The sequence below is a fragment of the Schistosoma haematobium genome, chromosome 1 (assembly GCF_000699445.3).
Source record: "Schistosoma haematobium chromosome 1, whole genome shotgun sequence".
Taxonomy (NCBI): domain Eukaryota; kingdom Metazoa; phylum Platyhelminthes; class Trematoda; order Strigeidida; family Schistosomatidae; genus Schistosoma; species Schistosoma haematobium.
The window spans coordinates 9,349,486-9,370,287 of NC_067196.1; the positions used below are offsets into that span (position 1 = coordinate 9,349,486).

General features: G+C 36.4%; 2 protein-coding genes across 4 annotated transcripts in view; one reads left to right on the forward strand and one right to left on the reverse strand.

Moving 5' to 3' along the window:
• MS3_00001973 (uncharacterized protein) overlaps positions 1 to 15,521 on the forward strand; it is a 28,289-nt gene extending 12,768 nt beyond the window's left edge. The window contains exons 8-11 of one of the 2 annotated variants that reach the window (XM_051209509.1): positions 7,970 to 8,051; positions 8,825 to 8,975; positions 11,777 to 11,945; positions 14,665 to 15,521. In XM_051209509.1, the coding sequence (XP_051073073.1) occupies positions 7,970 to 8,051; positions 8,825 to 8,975; positions 11,777 to 11,945; positions 14,665 to 14,787 (525 nt within the window). In that variant the 3' untranslated portion in view covers positions 14,788 to 15,521. Of the gene's footprint in view, positions 1 to 6,101; positions 8,052 to 8,824; positions 11,946 to 14,664 lie in introns of both variants that reach the window. The other variant, XM_051209508.1, reaches the window with a different exon arrangement.
• Positions 15,522 to 16,548: 1,027 nt separating this feature from the next.
• MS3_00001984 (uncharacterized protein) lies at positions 16,549 to 19,660 on the reverse strand. Of its 2 annotated transcripts, XM_051209527.1 has the most exons (11): positions 19,059 to 19,660; positions 18,986 to 19,020; positions 18,819 to 18,948; positions 18,668 to 18,777; positions 18,582 to 18,630; positions 18,419 to 18,538; positions 18,322 to 18,386; positions 18,158 to 18,291; positions 18,021 to 18,121; positions 17,870 to 17,982; positions 16,549 to 16,961 (listed from the first exon to the last, which is right to left on the reverse strand). In XM_051209527.1, exons 5-11 carry the CDS (start codon positions 18,588 to 18,590, stop codon positions 16,787 to 16,789), a joined length of 717 nt encoding a protein of 238 aa, XP_051073075.1. In that variant the 5' UTR covers positions 18,591 to 18,630; positions 18,668 to 18,777; positions 18,819 to 18,948; positions 18,986 to 19,020; positions 19,059 to 19,660; the 3' UTR covers positions 16,549 to 16,786. The 2 variants fall into 2 exon arrangements, with proteins under 2 accessions (XP_051073075.1, XP_051073076.1); XM_051209528.1 differs by lacking the exon at positions 19,059 to 19,660 and having other exon boundaries at positions 16,773 to 16,961; positions 18,158 to 18,386; positions 18,986 to 19,058.
• Between the last annotated feature and the right edge of the window lie 1,142 nt (positions 19,661 to 20,802).

Genomic DNA, 20,802 nt, shown 5'->3' on the forward strand with positions numbered 1-20,802 from the left:
AATGACAATAATTGTAATGATAATAATCTGAATCACTTGTTTGTTTTTCAAAGCGAGAAAGGTAATTTCCATAGGCATAAAGAGTTCATCAATTTGTGTGTGGGCTGTGATACTGCCCGGGTGCCCAAACCGAAGCAGGTGGTTATCTTAGGGGCCACTCCCCGAGCCTTTGACCTAAAGGTCTAACGCACAAGGCAGTGGAGCATCGTAAGGAGATGCAGTCTCATGGTAGCCGGTGACCAACGATTGGTTCATACGCCATTTGTTCCCGCAGGATACTGTAGCCCATGTGCACCATTGATTTGGAATCCGGTTAAAGCGCCGGACATTCGCTTTTCGTCCTCTCATTTTCGTAAACAACACCCGCGCCACGAGAAGGCAATGAGTAGGACTTCCCTGGCAGAGGCTGTATACGCGTGGCCGTGTGAGAGTATTTCGAGAGGGAGAGCGGACTCTCCCCACTCTCGGCCGTACCAGGGCATTCAGGGGGCCGTATGAACCAATCGTTGGTCACCGGCTACCATGAGACTGCATCTCCTCACGATGCTCCACTGCCTAGTGGGTTGGACCTTTAGGTCAAAGGCTCCGGGTGTGGCCCACCAAGACAACCACCTACTTCGGTCTGGGCACCGGGCAGTATCACAGCCCATACACAAATGATGAACTGCCTACAATTATGGAAACTACTTTTCTTGCTTCAACTAACAATCAAATGATTGAAATTATTATTATTATTACTATTATTATTATTATTATTATTATTATTATTATTGTCATTATTATTATTATTATTATTATTATCATTATTATTATTATTATTATTATTTTCCACATTATTCACCCTCTTTTATACTTATACGGCGGCTCGTCTTTGGTGGAAATTCGACTGTATCTAAACGTTCTCGAGTCACTGTCCGGTTGAAAATTGTATGTTACCACCGAATACGAGGACTGAAGCAGTTTTTCTGAAACCACGTGCACCATTCAAACTGGCTGCCTTCAACGTTCGCACATTTATGCAGGTCGAACAACAGATAGGGCTGGCTATGTCTTTGGAAAGTCTTAATATTGATGTTTGTTGTCTATCCGAGACCTGTATTCAAGACTCTGGCGAAGTACTACAAATTCGATCTCCATCTGTCGTTTCGAAAAGCTTGTTTTACGTGCGCTTATCCAGGGACCCTGTGGCATCTTCGTCTGGTCTTGCTGGCGTTGGTGTCGCACTAAGCGCTAGAGCTGAGGCAGCACTAATCGATTGGATCCCCATTAACAGTCGGTTATGTGCTGTTAGATTAGAAAGTTCCATCAAAGTGAGAAGAAATCGGCGTGAGAAACGATATCTTTCGTCATCTCCGCCTATGCCCCGACAGATTGCAGCCCGGATGCAATCAGGGATGAATTCTATCACCAATTATCTGTTCTTCTCCAGAAAGTGCGTTCGACAGATATTGTAGTACTAGCCGGAGACTTGAATGCTCAGGTCGGGCGTCTAGGCACAGAAGAGAGTCGTTTAGGTGGCCGATGGGGACTTGTTGGTCACAGGACAGATAACGGGGACCGTCTACTGCAACTTTGCACAGACCACAACCTGTTTCTGGCTAGCACTAACTTTCGGCACAGTCATCGCCGATGTGCCACCTGGCGTCCTCCCTCTGCATCTCAAGCCTGGACTCAGATTGATCACATCGCGATCAGCTACCGCTGACGTGGTTGTGTACAAGACTGCCGCTCCTTTTGGAGTACCTATCTGAACTCTGACCATGCCTTGGTCTGAGCCAATCTTGCCTTACTTTTCAGTGGACAACGAAGTGACCGCCATCAACGGATTGATATTAGGAAGCTGGTTGCAACTTCTGTTGCAAGTAAGTATGGAACTGAGCTAGCCTCTAGGCTAGCTACCACTCCACCGAAAAGTATAGATGAGCGTTGGTTGCATTGCATGACGCCATGAAAATGGCGGGTACAGTCAGTTGTGGGTTTGCGAAACGTCCCGCTTATAAGCACTGGGTTTCTCCAGGTTCCTTACAACTCATTGAAGCCCGTCGGTCTACTCCGGGTGACCGTGAGTTTGACCATAAACGAAGGATGTTATGTAAGGAAATTGGGCAAAGCTTGCGTAAGGACCGAAAAGCCTGGTGGTCGAAGCGTGCTAATGAGCTGGAAGCAGCAGCTGCATCTGGTAATTACCGGAAGCTCTTCCAGCTCATCCGAGCCACTGGCAGCAAGAAGTCTGGTGTGAGCGAAACAATCTACGAGGATGATGGGATGCCAATGACTAACATCCATCGACGTCTTGGACGATGGGCAGAATTTTTCGAAGGGCAGTTCAACTGGCCTGCTGCTCCGGCAACATCGGTCAGACTGTCCTGCCCTCCATGGCCAGTGACGACTGATCCACCAAATGAGGCGGAAGTCCGCAAGGAACTCCAACTCTTGAAGCGCTACAAATCACCTGGCCCAGATGACTTACCTCCGGCTCTTTCTAAAGATGGTGATGACTTTCTGACTAAGGGAGTGACGACGTTGTTTACAAAAATCTGGGAACTAGAGAGTGTACCAACGTCATGGAATGAGTCGATAGTTGTCCCTATCTTTAAAAAGGGTTCACGTCTTTTCTGTAACAACTATTCGGGGATAAGTTTACTTCCGATTGCGTCCAAGCTATTGGCTTCCGTCATTCTTCGTAGGCTGTTCAAAACCCGAGAAAGATTGACTCGCGAGGAGCAGGCTGGGTTTCGTTCTGGTCGAGGATGTATTGATCATATCTTCACCCTGCACCAAATGTTAGAACAGCGCCATACTTTTCAAAGGCCAACAATCGTAGTGTTTCTTGACATCAGGGCTGCCTTCGATTCGTTGGACAGGACTGTTCTCTGGGATTGTCTATTGAAGAAGGGTGTGCCTGAGAAGTTTATTAACATCCTGAAAGCCCTATATAAAAACACCTCAGGCAGAGTGAGGGCATACAACCACCTCTCTCCATTGTTCCATTCGAGCAGTGGGGTTAGACAGGGTTACCCAATCTCACCATTCCTCTTCAACTTTGCCATCGATGACATTCTGGAAACAGCTCTGATGAATGTAAGTAATGGGGGTGTGGATCTGTCGCCTGGAGAAAGACTTCTCGACCTTGAGTATGCGGACGATATTGTCTTACTGTGCGATAATGCCCAAGGCATGCAATCCGTACTTAATCAGTTGGCAATCAGTGTCCGTAGGTATGGTATGTGCTTTGCACCTTCGAAGTGCAAAGTACTTCTACAAAACTGGCAGGATTCCAATCCTGTACTCACCCTGGATGGTGAGCAGATAGAAGTATTCGAGAAGTTCGTGTATCTGGGTAGCTGCATAAGTGCTGGTGGGGTGTGAGTGATGAGATCAATGCACGTATAGTGAAAGCCAGAGCGGCTTATGCCAATCTGGGCCATCTTTGGCGCCTTCGTGATGTTAGCGTGGCTGTAAAAAATCGGATCTACAACGCGTCGGTGAGAGCAGTTTTGCTCTATGCTTGTGAAACCTGGCCTCTCCGAGTTGAGGACGTTAGACGACTCTCTGTGTTCGATCATCGTTGTCTCTGAAGGATTGCTGACATCCAGTAGCAATACCATATTAGTAATGCAGAGGTTCGGCATCGTGTGTTCGGGCACATAGACGATAAATGCAATCGGTGTCACCATCTTGAAACAGCGACTTCGGTGGCTTGGATATGTTCTACGAATGTCGTCCCAGAGAATTCCACGTCGTGCATTGTTTGCCGACGTTGGGACTGGTTGGAAAAAGCGGAGAGGTGGTCATATATGACATGGTGTCGTGGCATGAAAGAAAGCTGCAAAGGACTGGCTTCTGTTGGTCCTTCACGACTCCCTGGCTGGGGTCCTAGAGATGGTGCGACACAGTGGCTAGAGACGTTATCAGATATGGCTCAGAATAGAAGCCAGTGGCGATCCTGCTGTAACCTTCTTTTACTTCATAAAAAGGTGGTTGTATCTTCCTTAACTGAAGGGTTTCTTCTGATTGTACCTTTTCGTTCCGTCGTTACTACCACACTACCTTACTCCAATCTCTTCGTCATTGTTCTCTTTTTCTTTTGCGCTCCTTAGTTTTTTTTTTCTACTTCTCTTCGAATTCTCATTGTTTTGTGTGGCGCATATATATTGGCGCTCTCTTGTACTAATATTCATGTGTTCAAATAAATAAATAAATAATAACGCCATTTGTTCCCGCAGGATACTGGAGCCCATATGCACCATTTATTTGGATTGGGATCCGGTTAAAGAGCCAGACATTCGCTTTTCGTCCTCTCATTTTTGTTAACAACACCCCTGGTGAGAGAAGGCAGTGAGTAGGACTTCCCTGACAGAGGCTGTATACGCGTGGCCGTGTGGGAGTATTTCGAGGGGGAGAGCGAACCCACCCCACTCTCGGCCATACCAGGGCATTAGGGGGCGTATAGGCGTGGGTTCTAATCCCACCTCCACCACCAGGTGGAGTGGCCGAGTAGTCTAAGTGGTCTAAGACCAAACTAAAACATGGCATCAGTCCTTGAAGTCATTAACTTCTGGTCTGAGCCTTGTTGGCAGATGTAGACTACTTGGTTGGGGTTCACGTGACTATCGTAATCAATGGTTGCAGATTCTGGGTGACATGGCCCAGAATCGATTACAATGGCGTAGATGCATACACTCTTTGTCTTCTCTTAAACCGTGAGATTAAAATTACTTTATACCTTTCTGTGAACTAATTCTTTCTTCATGCATTATATCCTTATATACAATGCTTCTTTTATGTATTACTACAATTGAAGTAAACACTTCTGTGTGTTTGATGATCATCTTGTTGTGCTGATGAGGTGTGGCAACTTGGACGGATGCATATATGTGCATGGACCTACGTTATAGCTGATTGACTTGAATTTCGGATCTTGAGTGATTTCCATGTAGAATTTCATGTATATATCACAAATAACTTTTGTAATTATTTGTTCTATTGGTGCTTTAATGAGTGAATGTTGTTTATTCGTGTTTGACGGTCACATATTTTGGTGTTCAACTCAGATTATGATACACGATAATGACACTTGATCAACTGAACTAATTGAAAGAATACATTATTTATAATAGTGTATTCAGTGAATAAAATACCTATAGTTAATATGAGTATTTAAGAAGTAAAAATAAGATTAACTATGTTCATTTGGGTAGCAAATTTGCCTATGTGAACGATCACATTACTCGTTATGACTTATATCTGAATCGCCATAATTCTGAAACAGTAGCATTTGTCTTATCCTGCTGAATTTATTCGATATTTCATAAAGGCATCATTCTAGTATGATGACGTTACCGTTTAATCATAAAGTGTTGAACACTTAATCGTTAAGTACTGTAATTGGGAAGTAAGTTTATATTATTTGGTTCAATTTGGCAAAGTTGTAACTTTGCTATATGATGAAAAGATTTGTAACCCTATATACTAATGTATACTAAAGAAATAAGTATCTGTTCATCTTAGTGAAATTGCCATTCTATTAGTACTCGTCTTATTTTTTACTGATCATTTTTGTCATTCTTGTAAGTTATCAGCATTGTCCACCCTATTTTATAATTATCAAACATTTGAGTTGTGTAATGGGCTCTAATTTTCGTATTACACTTTACTGAAAATAGATTAAATTTTCTTAGCCTTTGGCAAAACGTTTTTTAAAACACGAATGTTGACTCACAGTTATTCATTCAGAATGCTTCAAAAATATGCAACGATAATGTCGTTAAAAAGTCAAAATCAAAAATTGAGAATCCTTTTTATCGTCCAAAGAAGGTTTTTACATTTGAAGGAATAAGTTTTGTAGTATATATTTGAGCTGAACGCGCTTACAACTCATTGTAAAGTTGAACGCTTCTTTTAGGCTGAAACATTCTTAGGTTTATTTTTGAAATATGATAAGAATAATCGAAGTCGCTTATAATCTAAGGTATTTGTATTTGTCCTAGTCTTTTTTTAATCAATAATTTACACCTTTTGAACTACTGATGTTTTACACCTTTCTGTAAATTAGCTTATAATCCTTGCGTTTGATTTTCTTATCCTGTGTAAAATGTAAGTTCTTTTAGTGTCCTTCATGAAGTTCTTGTTTTTGGAAGCTAATAAAAGGCTAACAATAACTTGAATTTATATTACGACAATATACTTTTTGCATATCTTTCAAAAAATATTAGTTATTCAGAAACAACTTATAACTTGGCATCTATTAAAATGTTATTTTCGATTATTCAAATTAAAGTTGTTTGGTTTACAGATTAAGTGTTTATAGAAAATTGTTATTATGTCTAGATAACGGTAAGTCAGTCAGTAAGTCAGTAACAACGTAGAACTTCGTACGTACGTACATCAGTTCGAGTTGCCACACCACATTAGCACAGAGATGCAGTGATCGATTCAAGTCCCGTAGTGCTAGATATAGTAAAATTATAAGCTGAAATCAGAAAAATTAGGGTTGGAAGATAACGGTAAGCAACATTTTAATTCTACATTATCGATAACTAGCCTGTCGTTAATCAGTCTTTCCCTAAAACAAATTTCTGAATAATTATTATTTTGAAAGCATTGTTAACCTTTTTCTTTACATCATCTGTTTATTAATCATTGGTGTTGTCATAGGTAATACGGTCCATCACTATCATTGTTTACTTTTAAATGGTATATTGTGATAAAAGTGGATCCAACCTAAATGTTTACATTTTATATTGTACACCTAAATGTTTATATAGATATTTTGATGTGTATTAATTTAGTTTAAACTTATTTTTCGATAATTAACTGCATCAAACCTCTAACACCAAGTTCGTTGTACTAGCCATGGTTATCATGTGTTATTAACCTTCATTAGAATGACAGTTTTTCTCTGTATTTGTTGTAACATTCATCTCATTGCTCAATTAATTATTTGCTGTCTGATAAATAACTCAAATATAACTTTTCCGGTTGAACATAGGTAATTTGTAGAGAACAGTTTTGATTTAAAGTTAAGCTGTTTACTGATAGTCATTCAATAGGAATTTAGACCTAATTTTCGTTAGCAAATTATCAGTTTGACTAGATTATTCACACCGGTATTTTCACATGGTCCATTATGTCATCGTAATACTATTGTTACTTATCGGATGAATTTATGACACCTCGATCCCTTCACATGTTGCAGTAGTAAATTGGTTTGCAACTCGATACATTATTTGGTCATTTAGAAGCAAACTGATGAGATTTATAAACACCAAAGCCTTAGACCGTATGATAAACTAGGTAAACTCTGTAGTGTGTAAAAAATCATTACCAGTAAGAAAATAGGTAAATATACATAATCGAAGCAATTATTCTCCTGCCTTCGATATCCCCATTCGGTAAAGACAAACTTAGGAGATCCTTCACTGTTCGGTCCTCTCCTTTTACTTTGTACTGTGACGTCACTGTAAGTACACCTTATATATGCTATTAAGTATAATATTTTTTGTAGGTTAGCAGTTCTATAATGAGTAAGAGATAAATCAAAGTAGGGTTCATGGAAAATAGCATTATTGTATGATGAAATTAATCTGTATCAAAGAGATCCTGCTAATGAGCAACATAATTTTGACATAATTTCTTTAATATTATCCGCGGGATTTGTAAATTTAGAACATATGTGAATATTTTTTGTTTCTACTCGTTTTGAGGTTACTTTTTTGAGGGGAAAGTAATCCATCCTAAGTCTTGATATCTACTTTGAATATTATTTGTAGAAAAATAGTCAATAGAACTGTGATAATCATTCCATTGTTTGTTAACCATAACTTTTATCAAAGATGATATATATTTTGTACATAAAATTTCCTGGTTATTTCATACATCATCTAACTTAATAATTCACCACTATAAATGCAGTGTCATTGGTATTTCAATTTAATTCTCATCTGTCAAAAACTTTCTTCTCTTAAAGGCGTATGTTTACTATGGTGAGGACTTATTGGAAAAGGGAAAGGCAGGTCAAGCTGTAGCAATTCTTAAAGAGGCATCTGCTCGTAAGTTTTTTTTGTGATTATCTGATTTTAGTACATTTATCAAGTAAAGCAGATTAAATTTTTCGTATGCCTAACTACCGGCAACCTCGACAGGTGATTTCAGCTGGTGTAGGTGTAATTTAAATATAAAGCTAGGGATGTCCGAATAAAAACGTGATATCAATTTAAGAAGTTATTTACTGTCGGTCTGCATCATGATGATGTATATAGACTACTTGATTAAGGTTTGCACGATAATTGTTATAGGGTGTTGGAGAATTTGGGTGACGGCTTACAATCGTCTACAGCGCAGTCGATGAATTCACTCTATCTTCTCATGGATCTTGAGTTCTCGTATGTCCTCATACATATATTTCTATTCCTTTCAGAACAATATTGTCAATGTTTAGACTTCCTGAATATCACTGATAATACAGCTATGTTGACTGCTTTTATTATTATTATTATTATTATTATTATTATTATTATTATTATTATTATTATTATGTTGGTTTCGTCTCGTCGTGCTGATATGGTATAATATCTTAGACCAATAAGCACTTCCCAAGCTCTAAGATGACTGACTAATCAACTGGGAATCTAGTTCAATTACATCAAAGTGCTGGGTGATTCAGTATTTTACTGTAGAAATAATATTATATCCAACACTCCCATACTTGCTAGTGTGTTTGAGAAATTACTAGCTTTTGGCAAATCATCTTTAACGTTTGCGCAACGTCTCTGTCGGCTAAAGTAAAGTTTCTTCTGTTGTATATATATATATATTTTTAAAGCATATGAGAAGGCGATTCGTGCTGCGCGTGAATACACAAAAGTTGAAGGTGTCAGTTTGTCAACTAAACCACCTGATCATTGTTTTTTCCGTCGTCTGCCTGGACTAATTGAACGTACACATAATAAATGTGAACGTGAAAATGGATTAATGTAGGTTATTGCGTGTTTCTAAGTTATTAACCTTGACCAGTATTTTTTCATGAATGATATCATTTTTAACCATTTAGTTGCAAGGTTCGATTCATTTAGTATGCGTCTAGCTGTAGAATCCAGGACACATGTTTCGTATCATTTTTTGGCTCGTTAGTTGGATTTTCGAGTTGATGTCTACCACCTGATTTGGACCCAGTAACTTTCGCTCCATCACGTTATCCACTTAGTTAATTAATATAAGTAGCCATGAGTATGTGTTTTAATTTAATTCGTAGTGGATTTAGATTATTCCGTTGATCAAGACTGATGAAATTCCAGTCAAAATATCAACGACAGTTTAACCCTAAATCATTTGAAATTAAATAGTACCTTTCGCTTTATACATCTTTAAGGTTATCCACCGATCTACTTTAGTAAAGGAGAGTTTCATCATTTAAATAGAGAATTTTCGATTGTTGAAATCAATAAGTGGAATGTTGGTTGATGAATGATATGTAGTGATACGAAATGTGGCCGAGTAATAACTGATCATAAAACCATATTGCTAACCTAAACCTCTGAATTCCTTTAGTTCAATTAAGACTTAATTTTTAGGATACTTTTAGGCATCATTGTATCAGCTACTGAGGAAAAAGTACTGAGTTCGAATCCTAATGTGGACATCATCACAAATTTAGGTACATTCAACTGAAAAGTGCCAAATAGGATGTAACTTGGATTATGGACCCCATTGATAGCTACTCATAAAATATACTAAAATTTATGATATAACGCCGTATCGAAGCCATCAGCTCAGGATGCTTGTATCGCAGCTGAGAGATTGATCATTTACAGTCTTCTTTAATTTTACAACACTATGACATCGCTTAATTTCTGCTTATTTTTATACCCTATTTTCTCAAATGAAATTAAGTATGTTATTAGTAATATTGATTAAATGGATATAATCATACTTTCTTGATGGTAAGTCAGTCAATATCATAATCGTTTTATCACAAGATATATCAATATTGAATATTCTAGAAACGTAAGTTGCAATAGGTTTGTTTCCAAGTATAAATTGTCTAAAAGGTCATGACGATACATAGTTTTATCAAATTTATAGTAGCTTATAAGTTGATCAATTTTACTGAATTATATATACTTTCGATGAGTGAAATACATCGTGAACACGTGTTCATTGTATCCATATTTCAGAACAGAATTTATTTCTTTTGTTGTTGTGAACTTTAATTATTTAGAGTTTTGTCAAAAATTCTTTTGGTCTCTCATTACTTAGAACTATTTATACGGAATGAGGTTACAAAATTTTTAATCTGAGTTTTCAATTCAGCAATTTACTTAGTAACCATGTATGGATCCGTTATGTTTAGTGCAGCCAGACACATTGATATTCATCCTTTGGTTAATCACAGTTTTCTTTGACCCGACGCATTAGTTTGAATTGGTAGACCTAGGTGAAAATTGTTCGGTTTCTAGTTTATGATTGAGTTGGGCTTACAGTAATTTCTAATTATGAACGATCAGGATTCTTCTGATACGGATGGAATCTATTGCAAACTCGATAATACAACAACTAACACACATCACTTCAGCAATAATTTCTAATATGCAACCCAGGAATAATCAATGAATGCAAACAGAGCTTGATATTCTAAAAAGTTGAGAAGTCAGTATTGAAATAGAACAATCTATTATATATATTAATATAGTGATCTTGAGATAAGAAAATTGACGAACTGCAAGAAAAAATAACCATATGGATGATAGAACAGCAGATATGAACTAGAAAAAAGCTAACAAAACTGGAAAATTTGAAGTTTTCCTATTTTAAAAAAACTCTTATCATTTCACTTTAATTATTTTAGTCTTCGCTGTACATTTGGGGAATTTTTCAAAAAAGGTGTAACGGTTAAAAGTTATCGTTTGTTAGTATTCATAACTCTGCGTTGCCTTTTACTACACTTTTCTTACCTTTAAGCTGAATTACATTTTCAACCAATTGAGTTTCCTAAGTATTTGGATACCACTTATAACTAATCTTTATATAAATCTGGGAATCGTTTGAAATCAATAGACTTTGTCCGACACTTACTTTCTCCAATTTTCATTTTACCGATCTGGCTTCGTCGGACAATGTTGGAGTGTGAAACGTTTCATACATCCTGATATTTCAGTATCGGTTTCGATTGAGGTATACCGAAAATATCTGTTACTTAATCTCTTTGTGAAGATGATTATTAACTAATAACCTGCTAAATCATATGAAGGTGGAAATATGAATGATTCAGAAAGTAATGTTTTTTTCAAATATTTCTCATAAAAGTAGTATTTATGTCAAGTTCTATAGCTGCATTTTAGAAAGCCTCATTTTTAATGTGCTTCCGAATAGTTACCAACTTTATCGCGAACAATTTTTCGCTTTCAAAAATTATCCTGATTATTTTAGGAATGGATTTATATTTTGTATTGTAACATGTAGTTTGACTAGACTATGTTACCGTAGACACCTATCTGATCGCTGATCAAGGACTAGATATCAATAACCATATGCATATTGCCACATACAGAATGCCAAGAAGCCATCCACAATATCAAGTTAGCTCACCATCCATACTATGTTTGGAGTTGTTTTTTTACTCACTAGCCAATCACCAACTACATTATTTGGACACATTTTGTCGCTTAACAGTGAGTATTAATTTGCTGTGCTTGCGTTACCGTTTTAATTTTTCCTTTACAGTGACAATTCACATGTTAACTCATTTGCTCCTCGATAATCTTTTTAATAAATTTAGATATCATCAGAAAGTTCCAAGTGTCGCTCCATTTTTGGAAATAAAAGCGGAATATGGCATTGCAGCGCCCAAAGAACCTGAGCTCAATTTTGAGTTAGATCCCAGATGGAAAGACGCTTACGTTGGTTTTGATACTAGCAAAGTAGTGGAGAATATTTTATCAAACTCCGTAAGTTAACTTTCTGACACCATTATAAGCTTCTTAGTAGTTACTATCGCAATACCACAGTACTCATTTGTATTACTTCGTTTTTGACAAATAGGCCAAAAGCTGTGGCTTACCCGTCTTTTCTCTGAACTGTGGGTCACCTGAGATTTCTGGTACTTAAATGCTTGATATTAACATCATAATCGCTTCTCAGTTCCATAGGGATCTCCCATACTTGGTCTCCAAAAGAATACTAACAGTGTGAGGTATGAAAAGAAGCTATACTTCCATTGTTAGTTTAGGTGCAGGAAGCATGAATATTTATAGGTTTGTGTTGTGATCTTCATATCCTAGTAGCTCCTGAGAAAATACCATTATAACAGAATCGATTATTGTCAAGTCAAGGTATGACAAGTAATTTTGTAGTTTTCCAAAAACTAGAAAGTTTCTATTGAACACTGACTGAACTAAGTATGTTTAATCTTTTTTCAGATTCGGAAAACTTTTCCAAGTAAATTTCTAGGGCTTTCAACACCACTGCTTAGAACTAAATCTACATACATCGGTTTCAATAGTCAGTGTTACTCAACACATGTATAGAGTCACTGGATAGTGCACAAATATGTGTGTACTTCCAAACCCTATATTATGTTTTTAAACATTTTAAAGGATCTTTTTACCTACTTTTCACAGTTTTATGTAAAAAGGCTATTGTTTTATGTGTAGTTTTTAAAGAATAGGTATCGTTTGGTGGATTGTCAGAGAGATATAATAATTTTATGATGTCTTTCATCCTTCTGGTTTATATGACATTTTAAAACCACAAATAGTTAAATTATATCAAGTATCCATTCTTTAACAAATATTTCACTCTTTATTGAAGAAAGTTTTCATAAATTTACTTACGAATTTTTGTTATTGACAATACAGATTAGTTCAATCATTTAAAAGTCGTAGCACAATTCGAAACTTTAAAATAACTTTAGATCTTTTAAATTCGACTTTCAGTTTTCATTCACTAAATAACATTCCTTTTACTGCATTCTCCACATAATTAGTAGCACAACAAATAGAACTCTGATCAATTATGAAAAAAATTGAACGAGTGTTTATATGTGTGCACATAAAATTTGATACTTTTTTTAAAAGTTATACTTTAAGGAGAAATGTTTAAACAGATTATTTTGCTGTTTTCGACTACGATCATATATATGACAGATGTTTAAACTTCAGTTCCTAATTTATACAAGTTAATTGGAAGTCTGATCAGCCCTAATGGGCTGGTATCGGACGAAATCTCAGCACGGATTCGAAAAGCCCGCTTGGCTTTTGCCAACTTACGTCACCTTTGACGAAGGCGAGATATCCGTCTATCAATAAAAGGACGAGTATACTGCGCGGCAGTCCGTTCTGTTTTACTTTACGGCAGCGAAACATGGCCTTTAAGAGTAGAAGACACTCGTAAGCTACTAGTATTTGACCACAGATGCCTTAGAAATATTGCTGGCGTCTGTTGGGATCACCGGGTAAGTTATAGTCAGGTTGGACACAGAGTATTAGGGAATGATGGTAAATCAGTTGATGAGGTTGTGAATCTTCATCGACTGAGATGGTTGGGCCACGTGTTACGTATGCCTGAACACCGATTACCACGTCGTGCAATGCTAACGGGTGTTAGAGATGGTTGGAAGAGAATTAGGGGCGACCAAATCAAAACGTGGCATCAGTGCTTGAAGACACTAACCTCTAGTCTGAGCCATGTTGGTAGATGCAGACTACTTGGTTGGGGTCCGCGTGACTTTCGTAACCGATGGTTGGAGACTCTTGGTGACATGGCTCAGAATCGATCACAATGGCGTAGGTGTATACACTCCCTGTCTTCCCTTAAACTAAGAAATTAAAATCAATTCATATCTTTCTTTCTACTAACTAATCCTTCCTTCCTGTACTGTATCCTTATATGCAATCTTTCTCCTATATATTACCACCTTTGACCTAACCACTCCTATGAATCCGGTGTTCATCTTGCTGTGCTAATGAGGTATGGCAACCTGGACCGATGCATATATGTGCCTGGTCCTACGTTGTAACTGACTGACTGACGCATACAAGTTAATAGTAAACAGTACAGTCTATGTTTATATTTATATTTTTTGAACCCATTTCAATAGTTGATTGTTGTACTTATCTTGTAATACTAGATGTAAACTACTGGGAATTGCTAAATTTTTGATTATCTTTGGACGGCAAATTCTGACCTGATCACTCATGTTTGATACTAAACCAATTCATTTTGGAACGTGACTTGTTTAGTGACTTCATTTGTCAGAATCAATATTTTCGGTACGTAGTTTATACTTGAAATTATAGAGGAATTATGAATAAGAAATCTACCTGATGATATTTGTATTAATTAGGTAATACATTGATTGACGAAACGGGGGACCTGGAGAATGATGTTTCAAACTTCTACCTTATGTACTTCGTAATGTTCAATCATTAGTTTAAAAATATGGATATGTAGGTTCTGATCCTATCAGATGCTTCAAAGAAGGTGAAGTAAGATAGAAAAAAATAGTTCGTCATGTTATCAGTGATTCTTCTAAGTGTGAGTAACACGTAATTTCGCGATCTGTAAATCATTTACATATTACATTAAACTGTATTTCATAATTTGTGATAAAGTAATTTTTAATTCCTACTCCGTCTGTGTTTGGTACCTTTACTGTCTTTCTGTCAGAAAAATTCAAAGGATCACAAACATTCTGGAACCAAAGATGAACCAGTTGAGCCAGTTCGTGAAATGCCTATTTTTAGTACTGATAAAGATCCGAAAAATGACAGTGGATGTGTCATATCGTAATATGAATTTTTACAAAATTATCTTCGGAATTTCGTTACAATTTTATCCTTTGGTTTAAAAAAATCTTATATTACAGTATGTGTATTCTTTCTATAATTTTTATAGGTTTGACAATCAATATATGTGCTATGGTTACTAAAAATGTGATGATCATTAATTAGCTTTTTATCTTTATTTCTATTCATGATTTATTTTCTTTCTTTTGTTATGTGACGCGTACTCAGTCATGGTGTTTTTGTTGAATATATTGTATATAAATAAATCGCCATTAGTTTGTCCTGTTAGAATATTTCTGGGCATTGATCATTTCAGCGTCATATCGATTCTACTCTTTTACATCGTACATTTAATGAATGTAATAACCCCTGAAATTTTTCAAGGTTGATTTAATCGAAAAAAATTGAAAATAGTAGCATTACTTAAAGCCACTACATTAATCTTTTCTCAATGATTAAAAACAGTGAGAAACAGACCATTTCAAAAAACGTCTAGTGATAGGTTTATATAAATTTTCTTGTTTAATATAATTTTTAGGAAACAAGTTTCTTTGAAAATTATCTTAAGACATTGTGTAATACAAATCGTATTTAAAACATAAAATATTTCGTAAATAACTACAGCGATACTCGATGCTTTTCGAGATTCACAAAACTAAATAAGTTTGTCTTAAAGAATACTGTTAGATTGAAACAAATTTAAGTAAAATATCTAGTCTAAAATGTTTTTTTTTGTCACACTCCATCAAAGTAGGATCAAAAAGAAGAGCGGAACAATGTTGAACCTAACATAAATATTTACTTATGCGAATTATCACTCTTGATACGCATGCAGTAAAGGGACATTAAGTAGTTAAAAACAAGATCTGAATGATGCTGAAAGGAAGTAATGGTTATAACGATGACAGAAAGTGAATTCAAGTCAAAATAACTAACTTTTGAGGACTAAACAAGTTGCTTACGTTTGCCAACATAGCACAGACATATGCATATCGCCTTTATGTAGCAATAATATATCTTAACGTCATTCTGACTTTTTTCGACTTTCTAGACGCTAGTCATTTTTGCTCACTGACGGCCATAAGTAGTTGACGCATCTCTTAACCACTTTAGTTGATCAAAGTTAACTATCGTGCTAATCTGTTTTCTACTTTTACATGGAACCATCATTACTCAATCAATTGTTCCAACACACGTTAGCAATACTTCGAAAACGTTGCGACTCACATGTCCTCTGCTTCCAGAATGTGTTTTTCACTCATGTTAGTTATACTAATTGGATTTCTTTTCAGCAGAAAAATAAGCATTCAGCCAGCGTCACGGATGACACAAGTTCAATAAACCTAGACGGACTTTTCATACTTGTGCTGAATTATTGTAAGTCACTAATTTAAGACTTTCGAGAGTCAGAGACACAGTCAACGTACTCAACTACTTCTGACTGTCATACTGGTTGGCAGTGCAACAGTTTACATTTGATGGCAATCAGCGTATCTCATAGTCTCAGAAAGGATACTGAACTATTGTTACTACAAAGGATATCGTCTTCCACAACTCTACGCCTTTTAAGAAGAGATGGATGGCGGCGAGCAGTGGAATCTGGGAGGCGTGCTCCGTCTGGTTTGGGACTTGTCAGTTGGTTGTACCTGCATCCTAGTGTTATTTCCACCCCAGAACTTAAAGCCAGTACTTTCGCTTTAAACCCCGTCGCGTTATCCACTTAGCTACTTAGTCCAGATGGCTACTGGCTTGTGCAACGAGATGAATTTTAACCCAAACAGCAATATACATGAGTCAGGGTCACTATACGCCTTGTTTTCTTCATGCAACTTAATCATTTCCAACTAGCTTTTTTTGTGATTGAATACTCTCATAACATTTTTGCAAGGCATTAATTTTTCATAATACTTTGCAGTATCTACACACACTATTGTCATGTTGCACAATTTCTATTTATTATGTCCTCAGTACGTCGAAAAATTGAAAATACTGGGTTCAGTAATTTATATATCAGATATACTATATAAAGATATACAGTCACTGCTATCAGATGTCACTTCAGGTGAATGTATATAATAATCCGTATTTTGGTAGTATTTGGATTCGTCTTTCAATTGAAACTTGCTTGTCTTCCGTGTTCTGTGATCTGCGTAATCTTCATTATATATTTTTTGTTCTCTAAATCATTGAAATGGAAATGAATGGTGTTAGCTCACGAACTGATTGAATTCTCTATACATTATCCAAATTGATGACATTATGAACTTTTATCTAGTTTCTGTTGATTACGTAACAACCGCTACGACATGTTCCCGTTTTTTATTTAAAAATTTGCTTGACCTAAAAAACCTGTCACTTACTTTCTTAAAATCGTATGACTCCTCAAATAATAGACAGCATTTATAGACACGATTCTGCTTTCATGACGTAACCCTCAACATTTTCGTGTTAAGCAAGCAGTTGGTTTTTGTAAATATGATATGTTTGAAAAATGCACTACCATGTCGTATACGAAAGTTTTTTTATCCTTCCTGAGTATTTTCGTGAAAACTATCCGCAGTATCGAGTCATTATGTGTCTACAACTCTCCAAACTATACCGGTGTATTAAAAGTTCGAATTTCGAAATATCTTCAGAAACTCAACCAAAAGCTACATGGTTCCACATTCTTCTAGGTTTCAATCTTCAGGTTTTCTATCAAACCTTTATTCAAAAGAGTTAAACAATGACCTTTGAATATTTCTGAACTAAGCCCGTTCCGTACCCTATTTTAAATACTCCATGTTTATTGAGGCAAATATAAGCTATAAGAAACTCCAGATGATATTCAAAGTATCACACCAACATTCTTCGTGGATTACCCGTTAGAAATCTACCTTATAGAGTTCAGAACATAAAATTTTCGGTGGTTGTGAGCTTCATGATTGATCCAGTATCATTTTCTCCACAAGTTAAAATAACTCATCGTACCTGTATATATAAAGAATCACTTAAAAATCAAATATCAAACTGGATGGTCTGAAAACACTTGCTTTTTTGCGTTTGTCTCTTACCTTTCTTAAACTACCAATAAATTGTAAACATACCGTGAATTATTTATCAACCTTGGTACAGACCGGATATTAGGTTTTCTCGCAGCAATCGAAAGAGGTGTTCGAAACTTCATGTGAATAGAGAGTTCTGATCCTGTACTAGACAACTTTAGAAAAGTTCAAGAAGACAAACTGTCAATAGTACCATGTACTTATTAAGTCCATGTGCTGGCTGTTTCTTATTTTGTGTTGGGACTCCATTACTGCGCAGTATATTTCCACACAACATGAATTCGTCTCGATTGTCTGAAAGTTTCACTTAGTTGCTACAGAAACACTAACTGCTTTCTTGTAAAGACTTGTGTTTATTCCTTAGAGTCACAACAGCGTGTTCTAAATCGTTGCGAGATGACGCAGGTAAACGATCAAAGTTGCTTGATTCATCAGCCATAGAATTTTCAACTTTCGAAAAGATCCTGAAGGCTCGTCTTTTAAAAGGTTCATACCTATCTAAACGTTCAGTCATGGAAAGAGGAAACTCTTTCACTTTTTCCGAAAACGCATTTAAATACTAAACGGTTTACCATAAGACAGTACACATACATTTTGTTTATCGATAATAATGTTCTTTCCACAAGATAGATTTTTTACTGATTCTGAAGTAGTTTTAAGTGAGTTGCCGTTTAGGTTCGCAAATGCAATTATTTTTTCTGACATACTTATCTGAAAACGGCATAACAATTTTTTGTCAACATACCAAGCCTACCTTGTTCATTAAGTAATTCGTGGTCTCGCTTATGTCGCTTAGTAGATTGCTGATGATTACGTCTGCAAATGACAAGAAGATTTTACCTTAATTTTAATTCATCATTATGTTCATCGTCTTTGTCTATAATCAAGCTTGTGTCTTCACGATCGGAGTGTTTCCAAATATTACGAAGCGAAGTCCAGAATGATGAGTTCTTGAGAAATCGTTTTGTTCATTTTAGAGCATAAAGCTTACATATTCTGAATGACTTTGACTCGACTGGTCTTCGAATTCATCTTTACATTGATGGATGTTGCTATTATTTTGAACACTAAAACTTATATCCTGTGAACTCTGATTGTTTTGAATGCCATCTAAATTAGAACTGATACAGCAGTAGCTTGCGTTAAACGTAAAATTACTCGAATAACTTGCGTTGGATACCGATTCGCGGAATCTTAAACGACATTCCCCTTGGTTGATTTTACGACTCACTTAATTATATCCATATAGTGTAGAAAAACAATATTGGAACAAAAATTCCTGATGTCGAAGTCTAGAAATGAAATTCCTTTCAAAGTGGACCATCTAGTTATCAAAAGCACGATAATAAAGTGAGAAAACAACATTTGGTCAGTCAGAGAATAAATTTTCCGTTCTTTGGAATCACTGCCTAAGTTTTATGATAGGATGCGCATTAATGAGAAAATTTGGCTGTTGCTATATACCTTCTAAAGCTGACAGCCTTAAACAGTTACTTGTTAACGGTAGATGTGATCGTGGAGTAACAGTTGGAAAGTGCACTCTCTGGAGCTATGAAACTAAAGCAAGCGCGCGACCTCGTGTTAGAAGTCTTCGTATGAAAAGGAGCTCCGTGGTTTCATCCCCTTTTTTTCAATTAAAGATATCGAGGGTATTTTGGTCCAGGCTCCCTCGTCTTTTGTTCTAAATAAATATACTTTTAGTAACAATCAACTGTAGTCTATTGTGATGTTGAAAAAATACTCTGTCGCGTGTCCACCTTACTTTATTCCATTAGTGTTGATGCGTTAGACAATAAATAAATACGACAGACAGTTATTCAATAGCAACAACAATATGTAAGACGCTAGACAGAGTACTTGACATTGCCATCGTAGCTGTAAATGAATCCCCAAGGTCAACAACCCTGTATGGCTTCGACATTTGGTGCTGACCATATTAGTTTTAATGGACTCAACTGACTGAAGGTGCTCGGTTACGCATCCGCACTAGGTCATGAGTGTGAAGGCTTTGCTCAACTCCTGCAGCCGCTAGACAGTTTAGATTAGTCGATATATTGATAAACTATCAAATGTATCTTCGAACCTCCTCTCTTCTGACTTTTGATTTCATTGCTTAGTCATGATAAAATTATTGGTTTTGCTGATGAAAGTGTTGTAAAACAACAAATACCTGTAGAATCTTCACCATCTCCAAACAAAATGAGTGTTCAGTAGCTGGAGCGTTCAGTTCTAACGCGAACGACTAAAGCTCACACTTTGGATACTGCAGGTACATTGACTAAGTACCAGAATGTTATCAAGGTAATGGAAGGCTCACGATTGATTCTTTGTGAACACAAAAGTAACGTCTGAGACCTTTATTTGCTTTGACTTCGCTACTCTTGATGGGAATGAGTTGGACATTTTATTGATCATTTTGAAGGCATTTACGTTGGTGTTACGTACCTTTCTGACGTGTGATGCTTTTTTATGCTTCAAGGGTTATATTGTTCACAAAGGCAAAATTTCCAGATAATTTGCGCAATAAAACTGGTGGTAACTTGACTTTCAAACATTCTGACATATAAGCGAAAGCATGCAGTTCATTATGTATAAATTACATTTCTGTGTTAGTGTTGTCAGTTTGTTTGAGGGGCGTATGTATCCTTTTTTTCTTGATCATGTTCAGTTTATTTGGTTAATGTCTTATGCTTTGCTTGTGATAGTATAGGGTGAGGAAGACATGTGGTTTTCGGTTTTCAGCATTATAATTGACGGTAGTTAACTATTTACCAGTGATATATATTATGTGTTAAAAATGCAGTACAGAAATTTTCTTATATAAATAAATTCATTAATTGTATTCTTCGAAAATTTCCCATTAAGTCACCCTGTGACAATATCTTGACCTGTGTTCTTACGTTTCCTCGCTTTTGTGTGCTTGTCAGGTGGGGTATAAACCTATAATTCTAGGTTGCGTTTAAAGTTAGAAAAGC

What these genes read in the sequence shown, in the direction of transcription:
- MS3_00001984 (XM_051209528.1), bottom strand. Translation starts at nt 19,032, where the DNA reads ATGTCGTTTAAGATTCCGCGAATCGGTATCCAACGCAAGTTATTCGA. An exon ending in AATGATGAATTAAAATTAAG is followed by an intron (nt 18,631 to 18,667) that starts GTAAAATCTTCT and finishes CGTAATCATCAG; the next exon opens with CAATCTACTAAGCGACATAA. An exon ending in CAAGTCTTTACAAGAAAGCA is followed by an intron (nt 18,122 to 18,157) that starts GTTAGTGTTTCT and finishes TGAAACTTTCAG; the next exon opens with ACAATCGAGACGAATTCATG.